At 40.9% G+C, this 25,517-nt stretch overlaps 1 protein-coding gene across 4 annotated transcripts in view; it reads left to right on the top strand.

Annotated features, from left to right (window-relative positions):
- Window positions 1-7,704: 7,704 nt before the first annotated feature.
- RASAL3 (RAS protein activator like 3) overlaps window positions 7,705-25,517 on the top strand; it is an 80,464-nt gene continuing 62,651 nt past the window's right edge. For 2 of the 4 annotated variants that reach the window (XM_034437802.3, XM_034437803.3), the window contains exons 1-2: window positions 8,476-8,888; window positions 9,251-9,659. In XM_034437802.3, coding sequence (XP_034293693.1) covers window positions 8,859-8,888; window positions 9,251-9,659 — 439 coding nt within the window. In that variant the 5' untranslated portion in view covers window positions 8,476-8,858. Of the gene's footprint in view, window positions 7,812-8,475; window positions 8,889-9,250; window positions 9,660-25,517 lie in introns of those variants that run through there. The other 2 variants (XM_087886518.1, XM_034437804.3) reach the window with 2 other exon arrangements.

Consider the following 25,517-nt stretch of genomic DNA (forward strand, 5'->3'; position numbering starts at 1 on the left):
AAAGGAAGAGAAAAATGGAATGACGTTTGGTTAGGATCTAAGATTTAAGTAACGGGTTTTTGGGATAATGGCATAATTGATAGAATTTAGAGAAATAACTGTGTAAAATATTAAGTTGTGTTAATTGGAAGTTAAGAATTGTTAGTGATTTGTATTAATTTGTGACCAGATCAATGCTTTGTTTTGGAAAAGATGTGTTTTATGTTTGCGTTTTAAAAAATAAAAAAAAATTTTTCAAAAAAAAAATATTCCATCCGTTTTGGGGGTCCACAGAGGATCGTAGCTGTCTTGTAGGGCCGGCGAACAGTGACTGGAAAGACAGCCATTGGGAGCTGTCTCAAAGCTGGGGCGGCCACACAGAAAGAGAGAAAAAAAAAGTGAGGTGGATTGTCTGGGTGAGATAGAAGTTATTATCTTGAAAACAAGATTCCTATTTTTACTTTACTCCCTAGTTTTTATTGGGTCTTTTCCCCACCCCGGCCAAAGGGAAAGCCAGCTGGGCTTCTCCTCCTAGAAGTCCCCCTCTCCTCCCCCCTGCTCCCTGCTCCCTTCCCCCTACCTCCAACTCAATCCCACTTCGGGACAGAGGAGCAAGCACAGGAAGCATGTATTGGGGTGATGTCGGAGCGTGCCTTCTGACCCTCTGGCGCTCAGCCTGCAACTCTCTGCTGTCCTCCAGGCCTGGCTTGCTGAGGAGGGGGGGAAGTAGCCCTGATGCCTCTGCTTCCCCCCTCCATGTCCCCAGCCATTGTTGCCCAGCTTCCTCAAAGGTGGAGTGCATTTCAAAGGCAGCAGCTCGCATCAGGAGGTACCGAACAGTGTCCTGCTGTGAGAGCCAGGTCAGGTCTCTCCACCGTCTGACTTGCCAATGGGGGCATTTCTGTCAGGCCAGCTGCCCCCCTCCCACTGGGCTTTTGTGCTCAGCACTCAGCTAGGGGAGGGGAGCATTTCCCTATGCCACCCCCTTCTTTCTCTTGACCCTGCCAATGAGGGAGGAGGAAGGCCAGGCTTGGGGGAAGGCCCCCAGCCCGCAAGATCCGCCCCCACTGTTCTCTCCCAGCCCTCTTTGCAACAGCAAATGTGCCATGACAAATGCAGAATCCTTTTGCCACGCAAAGGCAAGTACAGGGGCTTTTTGCTCCCGCACTAAGGCTCCAGCCATCACCACCGCTGCAACAGGGCGACAGCTCTTTCATCCGTCTGCCACAACAGGGTGACAGGGAGCCACAGCAGAGTGGTGAAAGAGCCACATGCGTCTCTCTCTCTCTCTCTCTCTCTCTCTCTCTCTCTCTCTCTCTCTCTCTCTCTCTCTCTCTCTCTTTTTCACTCTCTCTCTCACACACACAGGTCTCTTTCCCCCCTCCAGGCAGCCACAATGAAAGGTGTTTGGGGTCGGGGAGAAGGCGGGCAAGGTTTGGCAAAAAGCAAGAGAGGAGCAATGACTGACTACCAACTTAGTGCTCACACAGCCCATCCTTTCCCGCCCACAGCTCTGTTGGGTTACAATAGATGAAGGGCAGGATCCAAGGGAAGGAAGGGTGCCTGCAGATTGAAGCTACAAAAGGGCCATGCTTCTTGGAGCTGGCTGCAGGAGCACACAGCAGATCAGCTGTTTTGCGGAGGCACGAGGGTGCTCCTGCTGCTTTTGCAGCCACAATCGATGTGCTTCTTGGAGCCGACAGCAGGAATGCACCCACAGATCAGCTGTTTCATGAACCAAGCTGCTGGTAACATTGTTAGGCATGGAGGCGCAAAGGGCTGGTTGGCACGCCCTCTCCTACCGGTACATGGGGGGGAAGTAAGATACCCCAAAAAATAAGGCCAAATGCTTATTTCGGGGGTCAAAAAAATATAAGATCCTGTCTTATTTTTGGGGAAACATGGTAGTATAATATAATAAAAATCACCCCCAACTCTCACCCCAGCGGCAGCAGATCACACAAGCCATTTAATGGGCTCCATCCCACTCTTGGTTCCCCAGGCCAACTGGCAGAACCAGGTCTTCAGTGCCTTCCAAAAGAGTACTAGAATGGGGGCCATTCTAATCTCTGGGGGAATGATGTTCCAGAGAGAGGGAGCCTTAAAAGATCCCTCTTAGATTATCTTAGAAGATCCAGAGGACTTCTGGTTGATGTCACAGCAACCATGTTCCCTGTGCTGACTTCTCCCTGTTTGTGGACTCCGAGAGGAGCCAAAGCCGCCCTGTAGGGGCAGTGAAGCAAAGAGGGGTGCTCTGGGAGGACTTCTGGTTTGATGTTGCGGCGAGACAGTTGGGGAATTAACGGGCTCCGATGAGCCCCACGAAAACCCCGGCTGACGAACCGCTGCCGATGGGTCTTCAGACCAGAACCATCCTGTAGGGACGGGGAAGAAAGAGAGGCACCTCAGACAACCAAGAGGAACAGGCAAGTTCCTCGAAGGTCGGAGGGAACTCTCTGTGACTCGGCGGCAGGGGGTGGCAGCCATGGCGGCTGCCACGAAGCTGGGACAACCGGATCAAGTAATGAGCAGGAGGAAAGTGGAATGGAACAGAGTTTTTCTTTTTTCTTTTTTTTTAATTGAAAAGTTTTACAAAATTTTACAAAAAAAATTTTTCCCCCAATATTCCCCTCACCCTTTTTCCCTCCCCCCACCCCCCCACCCCTTCCCCCCATCCCACCAGGTGAGTGACAGGTTTTTCAAAGCCAGGTGAGTGACAGCCAACCCAGGCTTGTAATAACATCAAGGGAAACATCTTTTAACTACAAGACCCCTAGAGATAAAATAGTGTCTAAGGAGCATGGGGGCAAAGAAGATTTTGAAACGTAATTTTAAAGAGACAAAGACCCGATAGAAAATTGACTTTTGAATAAAACTAATTGGAAACGTTAAACATTGAGACATGGTCAAAGGATTAGAGAGAGTTTAAATTTGGACTGGACTTTAAAAAAGATTTGATACTTTTAAAACGAAAAAGAAAATAAGAAGCCTGTAAGACTGCCATGTAAATGAAACAAAATCGATACTTGTTAAACAATTGGAAATTGTGGATTGCAGAGAGACACCTTCTGGAGTAAAAAGGAACATTGCAACTTGGTTTTTGTTTTGGAAAATCATGAACTTTACAGATAACAACCATGAGAATTTATGGAGGATGATTTCTTTGTCTGCAGGCGGCTTGACTTTGGGGGGAAAAAAGAAAAGGAGAACTACAATGGAATTTTTATAATTGGGATAACATTAATTTAAAAAGAATAAAATGGCACAGGAATTAGAGAAGGAACAAATTGATGTATTTGACTTGGAATGGAAATAAGAAAAATAACTAAAATGATACATGGAGGACATTGAAGCTGAAATGAAGTATACATAAACAGACAAGAAAATGAAGAAACAAGACATAACAGCTGGAAATAAAGAAGACAAAGACAATGTGATTAAATATGAACAAGTAAGGTAGATAGTAATAATAAAAAGGAGGTTTTTAGAGACGATATTGTGATTACAATAAGATGATTACACTGGGATTAACAGTGAAAGAATTGGGGAATATGGGGTAAGATAGAAAAGTCCAGGACTTTGATTTACAAAATAACTATATTGAGATTAATAATGGTACAGAAATATGAGAAGAATATGTTACAGAGACTTAAAATTGAAATATGGATGGAAGCTATATGAGAAATAGACTATGTTAAAAGACAATATATCAATGGACATAATGAATCAATGTTTATTAAGATGTTACATGGTACTACTTGAGAATAATTGATGACTATAAAAACTGAGATATTGTTCAAATATCTATAAGAATTGCAATAATTTGAATAATTTCAATAATATTTTAATATTTTTAATATTTTTGATAAATATATCTGTCTAAGCAAAAAAGAAAAGAAGATTGAAATAATATAGGACTATGAATTATGAATAAGAATTACTTAAACTGGTTTTTATATAAATGATAAGGTTAAAGAGACAGAATTGTGGGAAATAATTGGAAATTGTAATGTAGTTTTATTTGAATTAAGAACTATGTTTCAATGTTAAATTGCTATATTTTTGGGATTAGAGATAGGATCTAAATTTGGTGAAGCAATAAGGAAATAAAGATTTAATGACCATTTTATGAAGTAATAATAAATGTGGGGAAGTTTTAGAAAGGGAAATAAGATCTTGAAATATAAATATGTTTGATTTGTATTGTTAATTGTGAGGATTTAGGTTAAGAATTGTGAAATGTATTATGAGTTATTAATTGATTTGAGATTTAAAGTGGGTTAATAGAAGAGTAATTGTTTTGATTAAATAAATAAGAGTAAATTTTTTATAAGATGGTAATAGGGGAAATAGATGATTTAAGATTAAGTATTGTAAAAGTGAGGATTTAGGGTAAGAATTGTGAAATGTACTATGAGGTATTAATTGAATTAAGATTTAAGAGGGGTTAATAGAAGAGTAAATGTTTTGATTAAGTAAATTTGAGTAATTTTTTAAAAGATGGTATTAGTTGAGATAGCTGGTTTAAGATTAAGAAATAAGTGTTATGGCAAAATAGAATATATAAAATTTTGTTAAAGATGGGGGAAAAAACTGTATAAATTGATGACCGGATCAGGGCTCTGTTCCAAAAAAATGTAATTTGTGTATTGAAAATAAAAATAAAAAAACTTTTAAAAAATCAAAGAGGGGTGCTCTGTGAGGTCGAGGAGAATCTCAGCTCTCCTCTCTCTCCCTTTCCCCCTCTCTCCTCTCCCTTCTCCCCTCTCCCTCTCCCTCTGACTCTCTCTCTTTTCCACTATTTGAGCCCCTCTGGAGAAATTAAGATTTCAAGTACAACTAACAGCAAGATGTGCAACCATCAAAGAAGATAATTATTGTAAGCTGATGCAACAAATTAAATTAGATTTGGAGAAGTGGAAAAACCTGCACCTGTCATTGACAGGAAGAGTAGCCACTATAAAAATGAATATCTTGCTGAGATTGTTATTTGTTTAAAATAGATTAGCTGATTAAATTGTGGCAAGCCTCTTCAGAACTAGTCTGGTTAATACATTTTCATTTATCTTTGGGACAGTTTTGAATGAGAGGACACTGTAATTGTTTCCAACTTTAACCCCTGCTTCTTCTCTTCCTCCCTTCTGCCTCAACTTGAGGATATTAAATTGCAGGCTAGGAAAGAAAACCCACATTTGATACTCCCAAGAATTGAATATGAAGGAGATTCTTAGGAGCCAAAAAAGCAATGATCTAATATGGCATAAAGTACATAAAGTACGTAGCACTTGTTCTGAGCATACTAACAGTGATTAGCTTCTTTGATCAGCCAGAAGGCGAGATGGTGAATGGCTAGGAGGCAAGGCGAGGGGCCATGCGAGGCGAGGCCATGCGTGACAAGGAATGGCTGGGAGGGGAGGGGTGAGGCAGGACTGAGTGTGGTGAGGAGAGGCCAGGCAAGGCGAGGTGCCCTCGATGTGAGTGATGAGTTGGTCACGCCCAGTGGTGAAATCTGAACTGGTTTACTACTGGTTCACTGGCTGCACATGTGTGCCATGCGCTAAACGTGCACTGCGCACACATGTGCAGTGGGCACCAAACATGAACTGTGCCCGCATATGTACCATGCGCACCAAATGCAAGCTGTGTGTGCGCATGCACAGTGTGTGCCAAAAGGAGGCTTAGGAAGGTAAGTAGAACAGCACGGGGGGGTGATCAGCTGTGGCGCACATGGGAACCTTTTTTTTACCTTTTAAAAGCATTTTTTTACTACCAGCTCGGGAGAATACGTAGTAAAAAGTGCTTTTAAAAAGTTTTTTAAAAGGCTCCGATGATCACAGATGTGCTGTACGATCATCGGAATCTTTTTTTTACTTTTTAAAAGCATATTTTTACTACTGGCATGGGTGAATAGGTAGTAAAAAAATGCCTAAAAATTTTTTTTAAAAAAAAGTTCCAACGATCACGCATCGCTCAGCTGATCGTTGGAAATTTTTTTTTACATTTTTTACTACCGGTTCAGTGAACCAGTAGCAATTTTTTACTACCGGTTCAGGCGAACTGGCCCAAACTGGTAGCATTTCACCCCGGTCACGCCCACCCAGTCACATGACCACCCAGCCACGCCTACCTGGCTGGTCATTAGAGCAGAGAACCAGTTGTTAAATTATTTGAATCTCACCACTGGTGAGGACAATTTACCAGTGGAACGGCTTGCCTGCAGAAATCGTGGGCACTCCATTACTGGATGTTTTTAAGAAGAGTCTAGACCAGGGGTGTCAAACTCGCATTGTCACAGTGGCGTCACATAACATATTGGGACTTTTTTCCCCTTTGCTAAACCAGGCATGGGCATGGCCAGCGCGTGATGCATCCAGCCTGTGGGCCGCGAGTTTGACTGCTCTGGTCTAGACAGTCACTTATCTGAAATGGTATAGGTTCTCCTGTTTGAGCAGTGGGTTGGACTAGAATATTTCCAAGGTCCCTTCCAGCTGATTCTATTCTATTTTATATTTTTCCCTCCTCGCTCCCTCATGTAGAGCAACCAGCACAACATGTCTTATTAACTCTTTGCTCAGATTTTTTTAAATTTTAAGCTTATTTCAAGTATACCAGTTCAGCAATTAAAAGGAATTTGCTTCTGTTACCAGGATGCTTGGGACCTTTGATTTTAGGAATGAGCATATTTTTGTTGTAGTAGTTATTGTTGAAGAGTTTTAAAGTCAAAATAATAAAATCCCAGTTGGTTGCTTCCTCGCCATAGAACACATAAAATGTTATTTGGAAATAAGAAAGGATACTATGGTGTGAATAAGCACCCACCTCTTGCAAGGCTGTTTTCTATTGCTGACATCTCCCATGGTTCTCTGGGCTTCAGGGATTGTGGGACCTTAGGCATTATCCCAGAAGCCCTTCCTAGCAACACCACTGATAGGATTATTGACTGAGGCCAGTTTATGAATCTCCTGCTCTTGATACCTTTTGCCCCCAAGGTACTCATACATGATTTGAAAGTGACCTGCTATCATCTTCACTTCTGCTACCTTCAAAATGCTGAGAATAAAAGAGGTAATTGATCTCACAAACACAAAAATTCTCCCCTTCAATAATCATATACAAAAGAGAAATAAAAGAAAAGAAATAAGACATCTGAATGGATTGCCATGTTGTCCTGGCCCGCTGTAGAAGAGAAGATTTTGGTCTTTCTGGGTTGTTTGAATGACAGATGAAATTATGTGAGGCTGTCAAACCAGTCTTCCCCTTCCATTCTCTGTCAAAGTAGCTGAAGCTGAAAACTTGCAAGGAGGGTGAGGTTACAATTCCTTTTGATGGAGAAATGACACCACCCCCAATTCCCTTTGAAAACCAGCCTCAGGGAGTTCTTCTTGCACAACTGCTGAACTGCCCTAAAGAAGACAGGATGGGACCCAGCTATAGAGCTGATCCAGGACCAGGCCAAACCCTTGTGTGGAATTCTTAAATGCAATATGGCAAGATTGGCCCAACTAATTTTGGCACAGTAAATCTACTCTGAATGGGGCTATTAAGGGAATTGTCATGGAAGGGAGGATGGATGGGAAATGTGTCATCTGCTTTTGGGTGGCAGCAGAGCTCAACTAGGTGAGCGGTCTGGATTAAGTGCAACCAAGCTTCAGCCACCCACACAGCACAAGGCAGCCTCAGGGTAATTCAAACAGGATGAAGTGAGATTGTTATCATGTCACAGAAGATCACATGGGGATTTGCAGAGCTGAGAGAGCAGGAGAGGAAGCCAGTCAGTCAGACAGATGATGAAGGAAGGCTAGGTTGAAGACGAAGGGCAGCTAGAAGCCAAGGTAATTAGGGAAAGGGGGTTGTGGAGATGAATCTGGGTCCTGGGTAAAAGCTAAGCACTGAAATACTAAAAACAAAGAATATTTCCATACTCCTTCTGATAATTACACAGGGCATGGCAATGGTGGTAGTGGTGGCGGTGATGGTGGAGTTGGGAAATAAGAGCATGTGGGTACAAAGGGAGTGGTGGGGTTAAGCATGAGCCCAAGGGGGAAATTCTTAGCTTCATTGCTGTCATGCCTCTTGTCTATCTTTTGTTATTAGAGTCTATATTCATTTTTGCACATAATCTACTGCTGGGGCTGCAAGATACTTTCCATTCCTCTCTATTCAGCAAGGTCCAGTGACTCCCTGATTTATCAAGCAGCACAAGATCAGTCTAAGAATCCCTACATAAAGATGCTCTAGATAAATCTGCTCTGCAGGCATACTTAATCCCAATCTTTTTCTTTGTTCAAAAGAACCCCTTCCAGAGAAAACATGCTTTCATTCTCTTTCTCCTCTAAAATTTAGCTCTACCAAGGCTGGATTACTCTGCAGCGCGCGCGCGCACACACACACACACACACACCCTAGAAATGTGAAATGAGCTATCACTTCCATCACTTCCTTAGTCAGAAGAGCAGGAAATGAAATGTTGCAACCCACAATTTCTCTCTCCTCAGCATTCCCCTCAGCAACATCCTTTCTGAGCAGCTTGCACCTTTTAAGGAGGTTGGACCATGTGTGCAAGGGACATGTTCAGACAGGTTCTATGGGTTGGAGAAGAGCCAGTTGATCACGATGCAAGCGTGCCATACTTTGCCCATCATTTTTAGAGTTAGTTCATGGACTCCACAGGATTGCCAACACGGGCAGGCTGAGTTTTCTTGGGATGATCACAAGTAGGTGGACTCCAAGGCTGTCTCACATCAAGGGTCTGCAAGACTGACCTGCAAGGCATAATTGGCAGTTCTTCAGTGCAAGCTCTTTCATCACAGGAAGTGTCTGAGTCTGCAAACAGCAACGCAGGATGCGGTGAAGCTGCCAGTGTATTTTTATTTCCTGCCATGGCAGCACAAAAGTCTTCTTTGCAAAAAGTGAGCAGTAGCAAACCTGCACCTCAGAGTGAGAAGGGTAGAGTGGCACTGTGCTCACATGCCCTTAGCGAGGACTATTCATTGACAGAAATCCCATTCTTCTAAGGGCTTGAAGTTGAAAGTAACTGAATCTTTCCATTGTCTACACAGATTGGTATCAGTTTGCTTCTGACTGCTTGGGGTGGGGGTGGGGGATCCAGACTATGTGTCCTTGAAGAAATGGCCAAGACAGAAGAGATAATTTTGGTTTAGAAGTATGAATGTAGGGCTACCTTGACTATGGTATGCTTGGCAATGGAGGCTCTAGTGCTGTTGCTTTTATGAAATGGCTCTTCTTTCCTTCTTTTTTTTCTATTTGACAGATGGCAGCTCAGCCTGAAAAAGAGGGTTCAACTTTACTTAAGGCCTACCTATGGCAGACAGTATTGCCAATTGGGGAGAAAGTGCCAGAATTGGGACCTATTCACTATGGATCAGAAAGCAGCAGATGCAAGCACAAGATACAAAAATGGAAGCGAGTACAAAGCCAGCCTGAGAGTGAAGTCCCTGAGCCTGGACACAACGATCTCCCATCATTGGTTTCCCAAGACAGCAGAGCGGCCACCAAGAGATCTATCTTCCAGAGGGCTTTCTCTCTACCAGGCAGGATGAACAAGGCCCAAGAGAGAAGCAGTAAGCTCAGTGTGAGGAAGTACTTGCGCTCCATGTCTCATTGGAAGAACCAAGAAGGCCCCTCCCAAACAGTGAGGGAGACCAAGGAAACAAGCAAAGGTAAGGGAGGCTACATTATCCTGCCAATTATGATCCAGCCAGTGTAGAGGAATAGTTAATAAAATTAGGCCATGGTCCAAGGCCAGGTATACACTTCCTGCTTTCCTTATTACCAATACCTGCCAGCCACCATTTTCTGACTGCAGAAAAAGACAGCAATACCCTCTGTTCATTGCCAACCGTCTTAAATGCACTCCTCATCTGTTCTTTGAAGCTCAGCTTTGAAAGTTCTGTTTTGTCCTAAGCATCTTAAACAGTTGGTTCCCCATGCTTCATTGCAATCTAGTGACATCCCCAACTCCAATTAGCTATAGTGCCTGGCATATCTCCCTACTGCAATGGCTGGTTGCTCCTCTATATGGTTATTTCTTGCTGATCTGCTGGGCTGCCATATTCTCAGCTCGTCAGAACTTCCTCCCCCCCCCTCCAATGGCCTGTAAAGAAGCTGTTGAGTGAGAGAAAAAGGGTGAAGGCAGTCCCTTCATAATATGTGGTAGATGCAGTAGTAGAATGCTCAACCTGACAAGGTTCTGTGTATAGGTGTGGAAACAATAAATAACTCAGCCTGGGAACATCACCACATGTCATTCTTAGATTTTTGGCCTGGCATCATGTGTGCAAATTTCTGGGAAAGCAATGGAAAAGAACAAGAACTAGTGAGAAGGTTATAAAATAACCTGAGGCTTATATTTCCTGCACTGAAGAACAAGAAGCAGCGGAATGATCAGCCAGGCTGATGTCTGGGAGGACATTTTCAGCACCAGGTGCCTTATTAGCCTTGAGGGCTCCAATCAACTGAGATATCTCTTCTGGTGTAACAGGGGGCCAGTAAGCAGTTTGGTCCGAACTAATTTGGCTCTCCTTAGTTACATAGTCGGGGTCTGTATATAATTCTCTAAAATATTCTTCCCAGGCCTGAGTCGGTACCTAATTAGTTGGCGGTAGGGGGGATTTCCCCAATCCTCTGGTGATGTACCAAAAAAGGGATGTATTTTTTGTCCTGACTGATGTAATTAATCTCTGCCAAGACTCTTTCAAAGCCGCACTTTTCTTTTCTTTTAGGAGGGCCTTCAATTGTTTTAAGAAGTGAGTGTGATCCTCAGAAGGGTCATTTTTACTTCTTCTGTACTCCTTATTATATATCCTTTTTAATTGCATGCAATCTCTATCAAACAATTTTTTGTTCTTTAAAACCGGCTTTTTGGAGTGAGCTAGTATTCTGTTAGTGAGAACCAATTTCAAATTTGAAATTAAAGTTTCAAACTCCTCTAAGTACGATCCTTCAAACTTATTTCTTAGTAGAGATGTATGTAATTCTATGGTTTCTGAAGCTAACATCCATTTAGTAACTTCCTTTGCATTTTTCTCGGTCCATTTAATTTTTATCTGGGTATTTTGGCTCTCTAATTTGGGTAGGTAGATTGAGTCAACCCTTAGTAATTTCTGGTGTAATGTAAGAGTAAGGATAAGTGAATCGTGATTGCTTTCCAGACACGGGTCTACCTCCATCTTCTGCAAGAACTTCAGGAGGTCGTATGATATTATCCAGTAATCAACTGTGGATTTTCTTCCTGCTCCCCGATAAGTATAGTTTTCTGGGTAGTCACCCCAAGTGGAACCATTCAGGATACAAAGGTCCAAGCATTCAGTCATCTGTTTTACACACAGTCCTGCCCGATTTGCCTTAGTGTCTTTAAATTGTCTGGGATGCAGGGGTTCTCCTGGTACATTCTCATCATAATGAATCTTAAATTGATTAAATAATGCTTGATCATTTGGGCCCATCCTAGCATTTAAGTCCCCCCCCCAATAATTATTGCTGCTGTAGGGTATTTATCTAAGCAGCCCAGGATAAAATCTTCTATGCCATCCCAAATCTTATTTTTATTGAGTGGGGAATGTAGATATTAAAAAGCAAAATCTCCACTTATTTAAATAAGAGTAAGTGTCAGCTTCCTCTGGAACCACCTGTGCTTTGCCGGACAAACACCACACACACACGATCAAAAGTGAGGCTATCCGGTTTAATCGTAGCGTACACGGTGGTCATACAGTAAGCGCTGAAGTTCTTTGATGAAAAACAAAGTCGGAGACGGCCGATTCCTCCGCTTATCCAGTTTTATAGAACGCCTTCCAAGCGTCCCGCCCTTGCTCAATTATGAATTTAAAGTAATCGCGCTATCTATTCATTCGGATTTGCCGCGGATCGCCATCTACTTCCGGATCTCGCCGTTCCTCATATTGAGTGGTTTTTGCTTAAACTAGCAGCATTATGTTTATTGACCCCCTTCCCCGGTTCCCTATACTGTCCACCACCTGATATCACCGTGCCCTGCTAAACGCTACAACACCCCCCTTCACCGTGTCTTTGTTCTTCTGGCTTGACTGGCTTGTTGTTCTTTAAACAGGTGCTCATGTTCAGGTAAGTCACAGTAAGTCACAGTCCCCAGGATCATGTGTCGAGGGAATTTCTGACACTCGACAGTAAGGTAGTCAAAACCCATGGCTGCAAAGATGGCAGTGATACACATTTAAATTGCAAGGATGTATTCACTAATGTTACAATACCCCCTTTAGCTCTCCCCCTCAGCTTACTTGGAACAGCTGGGATAGAGTTAACCCAATAACCATCTAATTGTATCTCTGTGGAGGCCCAGGTTTCTTGTAAGAAGAGAATGTCAAATTGTGATATATAGTCAAAAAGAAGTTGGTCTTTTGATGGAACAGTCCAACCCGCTATATTCCAAGTTATGATGGAGAGGGGATCCTCTTTTGCAGCTCATCAGGAAATTTGATTTATACGAAGGGAAGCTGTATAGTTGTTGCAATGGCTTGAGATGTCGTCACGCATGAAATTGGCCTTCTCTAAAAGAACGGGTGCCCCATCTAAATTCTGTGTCAACTCCTGGTAAAATTGTTCAGGGTAAGAGGATTTAGCACCAACTAACAAGGCTTGCCATTCCTATGCTTCTTCTCTAGGTGTAGAGCAGGGGGTTATTCAGTCGTGCTCCATTCGGCTTTGAGCTGATGACACTGACGCAGGTCCTCTCTCAATTTCTTGATGTGGTGCTAAAGATATCATAGGATAATCACATAAGGATGCTAACATCTCCTTCTCTACTGGGGCCTCTAATGGCCCTTGTGTGTCTTGGCTTCTGTTTTCCATGCTCTCATATTCATGCAAATCCTTGCCCCCTGGGGGAGAAGTAAGAGGCTCAATTATAGGGGAAACCAGATCAATAAGCGGTTCAGCTGTGTCGATTATGTCCAATAAGGATTTCTTTAAATTTTCTAGTTTGAATAGAATGTTATCTTGTTCTTTCCCTGGGAGAGCGCCAAAAGCATTAATGAGACCAGTTTCTGTGCTGTTAAGTACATCTTCGCTGGACAAGGCTGGCTTACTCCCACTTTCTTCCTCTCTCTTTTCCAAGGTTGAGAATGCAGAAGAGACAGCAATTTTGGGAGCTCACATGTTAGCAATTAAGGGTTTAACCCTTTCCTCACAGAAAACTCTGACGGGAAAGATTTGAAAGGAGGCTAGATGCGCCTTCATCTTGAATAGCATTATGGTATAGTCAGCTGTTTGAAAGATAGAAGTATCCTCTTCCAATTTAGGTCCTCAGGAAGCCACTCCACAGCACGGAGAACAATCTGCCCCCAGTGAGAGTGAAGAAGCTGGCTTAGGGAATTTAGTATAGCACTCTTGGTAATCCAGCGTCCATGATTAATTCTGTTCATATGGATTCTAAGCACAACCTGATGTGTTTGTAGTGAGCGATGTGATTGCTGTAATTGTAGGGGAGATGCTTTACTGTCTTCCAATGAAACTTCTCTATTAATTCCTCTATTAATGCCTCCTTCTCTTGATGCCTTATGTGGAGAAGGACTGCTTTTCCGAGTGGGCTGACACTTTTTAGCAGGCTCTTTAATTGTTTCCCTGGGTCTTTGCTCTTTTTCCTCTTCCTTATCCTGAGTATGGGATTTACCCAAGTCTGCTGTACGGACTTTAGTGGGGGTGCCTGTAGCTTGATGTTGTTCTTGCAGAAAAACAGCTATATCTTTTTTCAGTGTCATGTTGAATGGTTATTAGTTGCTCAAATATTGAAACAACCGTTTGTGCTGTAAGAAGGCATTGCTTTGCCATAAACTCTGTTGTATTCTCCCATGGTAAGATCTCCACACTCTGGATTAGTTTGTTGTTAAACTTTTTAGATTTTATCTCGGTCTCCAAATAGGCTGTAGCTGGACTCGTTTGTGAAAACAGCTGGCTGTCATTTTGCTCCCCTCCCCCCAGATCAGGAAAGTCTAATATCTGCTGTTTTGTCAAATCTCTTTGCCCATTCTAACCTCTCCAGATTGTTGGAAATGAAGGGGGGGATATTTTTACTTACAAATCTCTTGTCAGCAAAGTGCTCGTCAATTTTTGGTTGTTTTGCATTCTTCATTGGTGAGAGAGATCCCGGGCTGGTGCCATGGTGCTTCTTTCTTTTCCCCATGCCTTATTAGTCCTTATCAGCCAAAACTTTGTCTGCGTTGTGTTCTACTCTGTTATCATCTCCGAAAAATATTATTTAAATAAAAAGGCTCCAATGGGTATACTAAAAATTGATAAAATAAAATAGAACCAAGAAGAGCTACTACAAACATGCTCTGCCGGCGGCAGCAGCCCCGCCACTCCCCAGCCAGGTGTTGTGGCAGCCATGGTCTGGACTGCACAGCAATACTGTGATCTGGACAGAAATTTGTTCAGCCAATTGCAGAACCCCTGAAGCAGCCCAGAGTACAAGTACCTGCCATTTGGAATTACCCTACATTTCCCCCACATATGTTCCATAATATCTGGTGCCGCTGCCCCTTTATCTATATCGATAGGGCGTTTTTATCCAAAATTCATGCAGGTATGCCTAATGCAGTTTCTACATCAGAAAAAAAGTAGTGGTGATGGTGGGTTACAAACAGAGCAAGGAGCTCGTGCTCCTGAATTGGTATGCTTCATTCATGCCACAGGATTTGGATTGCTTGAGCTAAGTTGGCACAGTCCTGGCCTGTTAAAACCTGAGTTAGTTATTATACAACAGATTTCAAGACTTTGTTCCTATATGCGAGATCTCCTTCTTTCATAATCCTCCATCCAATTCTTAGGAGATGATGATGATGATGATTACTACTACTACTACTACTATTTCTCTTCTGTCCAGGAATTTGCCTCTCCTTGACCATTTTAGGAAATAATAATGCTTGCCTTTAGCCACAGTTTGGAAAATATTGTGCAACAAAACAGCCAATTATTTTTCAAGCTTCTGTGCAAAAGGAAGTGTTGTTGTTACTAAGTAGGTACCGTAGCAAAGTTCTCTGCAAGTGGAGAGAAACCACACTTGTACTTTGTCTACACATCCGTTCATACTGCCTTTCGGGTTTCATGAAAATCAAGTGTCAGGAGATCTCATTGATATGACTCAGTTTTGATTTCTGCTTGAGCTTAACAAGAGCCACGATAAAATGTGTCCTAGTTAAATGATCAGTAGAAGAGCTATTTCTTTCTTTCTTTCTTTCTTTCTTTCTTTCTTTCTTTCTTTCTTTCTTTCTTTCTTTCTTTCTTTCTCTCTCCCTCTCTCTCCCTCCCTCCCCCCTCCCTCTCTCTTTTCAAAAGGCATTTTTCTGTGAACCTGCTTGTGATGGGCTGCCTTGCTTGCCTGCTTCCAAGGCAGCAACCTTTTTGTGAAAGCATGAGAGCTGGGTATGACAATGGGGTATGAACATGGATCAGACTCTGTGTATTGTTAAGATGAAGCCAGGTTTCATTACAGTGTGCTTTAGAGTACATTGCTGATCTCTAGGATTTTCTTTTTAAATCTTGGGGTGCTTATGTTACATTGTGGGTACAAATTGAACAAAGTGGTAATAATGGTTGGCAGCTATTTCTAAGAAAACTAAGCTTCTTTCTTTCTTTTCTTTTCTTTTCTTTTCTTTTTTAAAAAATACCTGTCTAGAAATCATTCCCTAAAACTTTCTCCCTGTCCATTTCTTTTCAAAGCCTCAGCCTGCCACCCCCTCCCTTTGCAATCCACTTAACAGCTGAGCTGAACATGGAAGGACTTGTTTGTCCTAATCATATCCCATCCACAGGCTTTTCTTAATTTGGTTTTTCTTAACTTTTTGCAGTCTAATAGTGAGCATTATTATTTAACAGACACTTTAATTGGCTCTATTTTGAAAAAAACTATAATCATTTCTGTGTTTTTCCCCCAGACATAATAGTTGGGGCTTAGACTTGAAGCTAATATTCACACATCACAATAAGCCAGGATTGTAAGAATCTGTATTGTATCAAAATTTTTGTGTCTGTTCGTTTGTAACCTTCAATTAGAGGAAATGGTGCATCATAGGGAAACAATTATTATACCAAGGTTCCTCAAATGGGCTAGTTTACCTCATGGCAGGACCTATTACTCCCAGAGGAATGAAATCTGGGAAAGTTGTGACTGGTTTAGTGCTACCACACTGCTGCTACTTCAGCACTGCTACGCTGCTGCGGTGAGCTGTGATCATGTGATTTTCATTTCCAAAAGCCCCTGACAGCTTCTCACAAGTCAGTGGAAAAGCTGGCAGGAAAGGTCACGGAATGGAAACTAGTCAAGGAGAGATCCAACCTAGAACTAAGAAGAAATTTCGTGACACTGAGAACAATCAATCAGTGGAACAGCTTGCATTTAGAAGCTGTAGGTACTCCATCCCTGGAGGTTTTTAAGAAAAGATTGGACAGCCATTTTTTTCAGAATGGTATAGGGTCTCTTGCTTGAGCAGGAAGTTGGACTAGAAGACCTCCAAGGTCCGTTCCAACTCACTTATTCTATTCTTTTCTTTTCTGTTGTGTTCAGTTCTTCCTCCAATTGCACAACCTCCCCAGTCCCTCTGCTGTGCTGGCTACTTACACACAGAATGGGACAACATCCCACAGCCAACTTGCTGTAGCCAACATTGCCGCGGCCAACTCAGCACAGCCAACTCAGCGACCAACTCACCATGGCCAACTAGCCACGGAACAACTTGCCACGGCCAACTCTTTATGGGACAACTCACTATGGGACAATTTAACAATTCTATTTAATTATTTAAAATAAATTAAAAATATTTTAATTTTTGCAATTCACATTTCATCTGTCCCTCCTTTTGCATCCTTTCTTTAATTATTCCACCATTTCTTTGATATTAGTGTAACTCTTGTCCCACAGTGAGTTGTCCTGCAGCGAGCTGGCTGTAGCAAGTTGTCCCACAGTGAGTTGGCTGCAGCAAGTCGGCTGTGGCAAATTGGCCATGGTGAGTTGGCCGCAGTAAGTTGGCCACAGAAAACTGTTGTGGTGACCTCCTCACATAGTTCCTGCAGTTTATTGTTTCAGAAGTGATTTGCTCTTGCTTCCTTCCTAGGGCTCAGAGAGAATGCCTAAGGCAGGATTGGAATTCACAGTCTCCCCAGTTTCTACCGTTATGGCTTAACCGCTACACCAAAATGACTTTCCATAGTAGTAGGATGTATTTAAAGTAAACATGTTTAAGACTGTCCTGTAAATGTGCTGGTTTAAAAAAAAACATTTTTTTTTTACTTTGATCATTTCTAGCCTAATAAGAAAATGAATTATACTATGTTCAGAAGGGCAATAAATGGAAATCATGGTGGTGATAATGATGATAGGTATTTTGTTGTGAAAGATAAAATACTGTAAATACTTTTGTACTTTTTGCAATTATAAAAGATGTTGAAAATGTATCTAATGCATTTATATTTAAATGTATCTAGTAGACATAGAATGGAGAGGATGCTACTCTTTTAATTGCTGGCTTCCATGAATTCTGTATTTTCCCCCTAATTAAAAATAAATCCATTAAGTAGATTAATGGGGTAACCTATATTCTGGAAGTTTCAAGATTTGTCCATCTAGAAGTATTCTTTTTGCTCAGGGGAATTTATCGGGCCTCAGCATTGTCCTTTCAACTTCCCACTCCTGGGCCCCATTTTGTAGATAATATGTGCTTTTGTGTTATGAGTTGTCAATGCCCACAGCTATCATTTGGAGATAACAGTGCATATTTACATATGTATTTTAAGTTTTAAATATAGTAAGTCATTTCTAAACAAGTGAATTAAAACCACTGAACTGGTACTTACTTGAAAATGTCCTGCCTTGGTATATGTTAGGTCACAAGTGTCCTACCATTGTTCTCTGCTTGCAACTCTGCTTGCAACTATCAACAAGAATGATAGAACCAAAATTTTTTGGTTCCCTTTTTTTGTCAGAAAATGGAATTCAAAGAGCAAAGTGTATTATTTAACCTTTGCACAATCTCAAGGTACTCTATTTCTTGGACATCGGGAGCTATCTAACAAAATGAAATTCAATGGTGAAAAAAGTAAGGTTCTACATTTAGGCAAGAAAAACAAAATACACAGGTACAATATATGTGGTACCTTGCTCAATAGTAGTAACTGTGAGAGGGATCTTGGAGTCCTAGTGGACAACCATTTAAATATGAGCCAGCAATGTGTAGCAGCTGCCAAAAAAGCCAACACAGTTCTAGGTTCTAAACAGAGGGATAGAATCAAGATCATGTGAAGCATTAATACCACTTTATAATGCCTTGATAAGGCCACACTTGGAATACTGCATTCAGTTTTGGTCCCCACTATGTAAAAAAGATGTGGAGACTCTAGAAAGAGTGCAGAGAAGAGCAACAAAGATGATTTAGAGGCTAAAACATATGAAGAACAGTTGCAGGAACTGGGTATGTCTAGTTTAATGAAAAGAAGGATTAGGGGAGACATGATAGCAGTGTTCCAATATCTCAGGGGCTGCCACAAAGAAGAGGGGGTCAACTTATTTTCCCAAGCATCTGGAGGCAGGACAAGAAGCAATGGGTGGAAACTAATCAAGGAGAGAAGCAACTTAGAACTAAGGATAAATTTCCTGACTGTTAGAACAATTAATCAATGGAACAACTTGCCTCCAGAAGTTGTAAATGCTCCAACACTGGAAGTTTTTAAGAAGATGTTGGATAACCATTTGTCTGAAGTGGTGTAGGTTTTCCTGCCTAGGCAGGGGGTTGGACTAGAAGACCTCCAAGGTCCCTTCCAACTCTGTTATTCTATTTCTAGAATACACTGCAAAGGCCTAGAAATGGAAAAGAAAAGAGAGCTTTGGCCTTCACCTACTTCAATAATTTCATTCTTTAATTTGTTCTTCTATCTGTTAAAGAGAGAAAAGGCTGCAGTATTTTTTGTTTATTAATATTGGAATTATAACACTGAAAAAAAGTAGTGATATATGCTCACTACTGATTTAAAAACCAGCTTTTGGGAGATCACAATTTTGCTATTATAAAAACATGCCCATAAAAATAAATTAAAAAACAGAAAAAAATATCCTGCCAACTGTGGTATAGCCCTCAAGCCAATAAGTTGCAATAGAAATTCAGCTGCAAAGATTCTTCAAATACACATCTTTCTACTGTGGGAAACCCCCCTCCTAGAAGAATGAAATATTTTGAGGAATATTAAAAAGGCAGAGTATTATAAGTCCCCAAAGGGAGAAATGGAGAAACATATTTTTTTACAGGCAGAAAGCAGCCCCCACTTTTCTTAATAGCCCACAGCAGATGTCAGCACTTAAGAGATAAAGGGTTTATTGAAAGAATTACTCAACACCCTTTCAGAACACAAGCTCCTTCACTGCAGTCCAAACTTCAAAGTCACAGAAACCTGGGAGCTCAGATAAACAATAAACCAGAGGTTGACCAGAATAGCTCAGACAAACACCTAGAATTTTCATTTCCTCTTTTGCCTATAGAGCTAGCTATGACCCCTACATAACCCCTACATGACCCCATAGGAATCTGACAACAGCCAATAGAATATTAAAGGACATGTTCTTGTACAGGAACAGGAAGCTCAAATACAAAGCCGAAAAGAAGGTATAAAAACCCACCCACTCTCAACTCCATTTTTTCAACTGCCCAGAATCACATGTGGTTCTGCTTCATCAATAAACAATCTTTCCAATCAGCCTCCATGTTTCCAATGTCTTTCTCCCAGCTTGGAACTGAACCAGATGGATATTTTTTCTAACACTACCCTAAAAAGATATTACTGTTTTTATGATGAAATCATTGGAAGTCCCCTTATTCTGATTAATTTGCATGGTGTACCACAAAATAAACACATGCATACATGTACATCAGTGGTGGGTTCCTCCCGGTTCAGTCTGGTTCGGCCGAGCCGGTAGTGGTGACGATATGACATCACCGAACCGGTTCTCCCCCCCGCCCTCCCATCCCCCACCCACCCACGTTATTCTTACCTTTTATTTGGTCCCACCCCCAATCTATTGCTGCCTCCTGAGTCCCAGCTGATGGCTAGAGGGAAAAAAAACTGTTTAAATTCTTGCCGGGGCTTCAAAGGGCCGCCCTATAGCCAGTGGTGGGATTCTGCCAGTTCTAGGGGATTCAGCCCAACCGTTTGTTAAATTGCTGGCTTGCCCCGCCCCTCCGCACCACTATTTATTGCCAATAAATAGTGGTGGGTGAGGGGCGGGCGAGCCAGCAATTTAACAAATGGTTCGGTGTTTTTTTGTAATTTTATTGGCCGGCGGAGCTTCAGCATAGGCTAATTAGCCCTTGATTAGACCGGCTCCCGACTCTCAGCTGATTTGCTCTCAGCTGTTTTGCGGAGGGCTCTGCTGCTTGCTTGCAAAGAGTGCTGGAGCAATTTTTTTCCCCTTAGCTATGCTGAAAAACGAAACTGAAAGTAAAGCAGGCTGTTGGCTTTGCTGTTGCTGCAACATTGGAAAATTAGGCAGGAAGGTTTCTTTTCTTTTTCCTCACCAAAAAAGGTAGGTGCAAACAATGGGAAATTTAGGGAAAAAGAGGAGAGTTCAAGATTTTAAAACACAAAAGAAAAAAAGCTCTATTTAACTAGGGAATTGTAATAATTGAGATACTATTAATTGTATATTGTGTTGAAAGCAGAAATGGTTAAATTGTGGTTTGGAGGAATATATGGGGGAAATTATTTGGTTTATTATTATTGGTAAATATAATTAATTGATTTGTAAGAAATTGGATTGCATGGAAATAATTGGAATATTCATGTTTATATTGATTAATATACAAAAAAGGTAGTTATAGAACTAATTGATTTATATTAAAATGTTGAATTTATATTAAACAACTGTAATATTACATAATTAACCAATGTGAGGATGGATATAAAAATAGATGACAATGGGAAGGGGTATAATATAGAATAGAAAGGAAAAATTGAATTTGATTAAGATTAGAGATGAGGATGAAGGGTAATATTGGTTTTTTATAAAAATAGATGAGGAATAAATATGGCAAAAAGGAAATATAGAAATTGTAAATTTAATTGAAATGACTAAACACTGTTTAAATTTGTGAACCGGCCAAATACTCTGTTCAAAGAAAATACATTGTATGTTTGTATGTGTGTTTCTAATTATTGTTATTTATTCATATTTGTTCTCTTTTATTCTTTAAAGTTTAACAATTCATTCTTTATCTTAATATCTTTATATTTGTTTGGGGTTGGCTTTCTTCCCTTTCATCTTTTTTTATTGTACAGCAATCTTTCTCCTCAAACCTACCGCCTCTCTCTTTTCTTTCCTTCTTACTTTCTCTTCCTCCCCCTCTTCTTCTCCTCCCTACTTCCTCTTCCTTTCTCATTCTCCTCCTCTCTTCCTCCCTCTCTTACCCTCACTCCTACTCTAATTTCCCTTCCCTTCCTTCATCCCTCTCTATTGCTGTATCCTTTTATGCATATGGACTACTCAGAGGGCTGAAAAAGTTATTTCTGACTGGTCCTCGCACTTTTGACCAGGCCTCGAATTTACGACTGTCCTCACATTTTACGTTTTTGCCCTATCTTGTCACCATGGTGAAGAGAAGCAGTTGTGAAATGAGTGACATGGGTGTTAAGAATGCTGCCCGGGCATAAATGTGAGGATGGTCATAAGTGTGAGGACCAGTCAAAAGTGCGAGGATCTGTCAGAAATGACTTTTTTCAGCCCTCTGAGTAGTCCCTATACACATAGCCATGGCCACCCGGTCACATGACCAGCTAGCCACACCCACCCAGTCACATGACCTCCAAGCCATGCCCACAAAATAAGCCACGCCCACAGAACCGGTAGTAAAAAATTTTAGAACCCACCCCTGATGTACATGCTCTAGATTACTTATCCCCCAATCAGCAGTTTGTAATATTCAATCCATAGATTATATTTCTTTCCCAGATTACCCAAACTTCCATGGGCAATTTCCTCCTGCATGGGAAAACATTTGTACTACAACCTTTTAATAAAGACTGTTGCCATATCCTCCATTTCTGATATCAATTATTTAGCTAGAATTTTTTTTAAAAAATTTGCATTTTTGTGTGTGTCTACATTTCTTTGCAAGTTTATCAGAAGCAGTTTGCTATTGTCTCTAGGGCTGAGAGAATGTCTGACCCAAGATCACCTACTGGTCTTATGCGTAAAATAGGAGCAGAATTCAAAGTCTCCCAATTTCTAGCTGGGTGCCTTAACCGTTACCCCCAAACTTTATTGTCGAAACTCATCTTAATGATTTAAATTATAAAAGACGGATTCCCCGGTTAATGAATTATGCATATACATTTTCAATATAAATAGCAAAAAAAGTAAGATTAGGTTTCTTCAATTTGATCTTGAAACACAGACATCCTAAATATTCATTTATGTCAAAATATAAGAAGTGGTTCAGACTTGCATGAATGAGTCAACTCTTGCTATCACAATAGCCCAAACTCTTTATTAAAACGGAAAGCAAACACAGATGTGACTAAAGATATTATGCAGTGTGTCTTTATTCAGTAACTAGCTGCTAGCCCTTTTTCCTACAAAATTTGAATCCCTCAATATTTGAATCAACATTAATTGGTTGGAAAGGTGTGCCTCTGTGTGTGTATGTAAAAGTGCATAGAAATAAAGTGGGATACAGCCCTACTCAGCTGCTTTTTTTTTATTATTAAAGAGTTTTACAGAAAGAGAAAAAAAAATCTTTTACAAGTATTTAGCCCATCCCCCCCTCCCTTCCTTATCCCCCCACCCACCCACCCCGAACTTCCCAGAACAAAATACAGGGTTATTAACAATCATATGCTAAACTAAGCTAATAAACTAAGGATTCCTATCCCCCCCTTCACACTTTAACTCCCCTTTTACTAACTAAACATAAATACTCTTAATTTTTCTATTCATTCATAAGCTATTTGATACTTTTTAGTCCGATATTTGTTTTGAATATAATCAATCCATCTTCTCCATTCCAATATATATCTTTCTTGAGAGTGATCTTTCAAATATGCTGAAATCTTCGCCATTTCTGCCAGATTCGCTACTTTTAATGTCCATTCTTCAATAGTAGGCAAATCTTCCTTCTTCGAATATTGCGCCACCAAAAGTCTAGCTGCAGTTATTAAATTTAAAATCAATTTAGTCTCTATAACTGTACAATCTGTAATTATACCCAACAAAAACAATTGTGGAGTAAACTTTATCTTCTTTTTAAGAATATTTTGGATAATCCACCATATTTTAATCCAAAATGCTTTAACTTTTTTTACAAGTCCACCATATATGGTTTAGGACCTGGTTACTTACGGGACTGCCTACTACCATCAATAGCCTCCCACCAACCAGTACGCTCCCACAGAGAGGGGCTCCTCCAGGTGCCGTCGGCCAAACAATGTTGGCTGTCGGCCCCTAGGGGGAGAGCCTTCTCTGTGGGGGCATCGACGATCTGGAATGAGCTCCCCCCAGAGATACGGAGGATTCCGGATCTGCGCACCTTCCGCCGCGAGCTGAAGACTCTTTTATTTCATCAAGCTGGCCTCGCCTAAATCTTCTCCCTTTTAAGTGTAAATTTTAAATTTTTACTGTATTTTAAAATATGGGTATTTTAAATTATGGGTATCAATTCAGCCAAATTTATTTAATTCATTTTATTCGATTTTAAATTTTGTATATGTATGTGTTTTATTTTATGGCTGTTCACCGCCCTGAGTCCTTCGGGAGTAGGGCGGTATAGAAATTCAATAAAATAAATAAATAAATAAATAAATATATGATAATAAGTGGCATCATCACAATCACATCTCCAACACTTAGATTGTAAATTCGGATACATACAAGCCAACATTTTAGGATCCAAATGCCATCTATAGAACATTTTATAAAAATTTTCTCTTAAATTTTGTGCTTGCATAAATTTTACATTTCTAACCCATATTTTTTCCCAAGTTTCGATCATTATTGGTTCCTGAATATTTTGTGCCCATTTTATCATACAATCCTTAACTAATTCCATTTCTGAATCTATTTCTATCAATACTGTTGGAAGAAATCTCCTTCTGGGTTCTGCTCCAAGTGGGGAAACAGACACTGGAAACATGGAGACTGCTTGGAAAGATGGTTTAATGGTGGACAGGATCACATGGCTTGAGTTCCTGAACAGAAAAGGGGCAGATACAGTAAATCCTTGGGTTTTTATGCTCTCTCTGGCTCTGCATTTCTTGGGGCCCCGAAAGAGTATCCTGCTTGGTTGTCAGACTCCCAGGGGAGTCTGACCTTGGTCTCTAATTTGTTTTACCAAATTTTCCTCGTTCTGCATGATACCAATTCTCTGATCTTCTTTCCATCTAGCTTGCAACTGACCATACTGAAACTGTCAGATGTAAATGCCTTATTCCCTAATGTGTAAATAATGTATATATGGGATATCAGGGGTTAACTTATTCTTTGTTTCTTAATGTATTCATAATTCACCACTCCCACTCTTGGCTCCACCCTTTGTATATATAAGGAGCCACCTTCGCCATTTTTCCTTGCTTCTATCTGTGAATATTCAGTGAATATAGAATGCCTACTATGATTAAAGAGAACTATATTTGAACCTCTAATTCTAATTATTATTATTGAGTCTGATCCTAAAAATATTGCAACAAACTGGTAGCAGAGGATGGTTAATTGACTCAATAAATAACTAAAAATGTCTAAGAGAGATAGGCCCAACACCAGGGCCTACAGCAAAGAAATAGAAACTGAACAAGAAATAATCAACGAATCCACAAACGCGATTTCGAGAGAATCCGAAGAATACACCACTGAAGAAGAAGAACTAATAAATGAAAATGATGGCCAGGAAGAAATCGAAATAGAAAATAACGAACTCAGGTCAGAGATACTAAAGATTTTGAAAAGCCAGAAGAATGATGAAAGCCTCATTGCGAACCTCCAAGAAATGCTGAAGAACAGCGGAGCAGCGAGAGAGAAAAACATCGCTAAAGAGAAACCCAAAGAACAAAAAACTGTGAGTGATATGACTACAGAGAAAGTCGTTACGAAAAAGAAAAGATGTGATCCCGCGCGAAATTTTGAATGGCAGCCATCTTGGTTTCAACAAGCCTCCAAAGTGAGCGAAGCAGAGCCAATCAAAATGCTCAGTTCAAAATTTCTGGCGCGAAAAACGTTATCAGACAACGAAAGTGAAAAGGAGGATTCAAACTCTTCGGAAGAGCCAGAATCAGAAAATGAAAACGATTTAACGAAATCACAAGTAAAGTCAGCAATGAAGACGCTTTTTGCCGCATTCGGGCCAAAATTAAAAATTTCCAAAGCGCCAACGAAGAAGCAAGCAGACAAGCCGATACTTCAAGACCTGCACGCTCCCATCCTGACTTCGAGAACAACGACGCCCGAGCCCAGAGAGCCGTGTCGATTCCGACCTACACCGCAGACCGAAGCAAGTGCCAACGCACCCAAAAGAAAG

The sequence above is a fragment of the Pantherophis guttatus genome, chromosome 2, assembly GCF_059756535.1.
Source record: "Pantherophis guttatus breed Tessera chromosome 2, ASM5975653v1, whole genome shotgun sequence".
NCBI lineage: Eukaryota > Metazoa > Chordata > Lepidosauria > Squamata > Colubridae > Pantherophis > Pantherophis guttatus.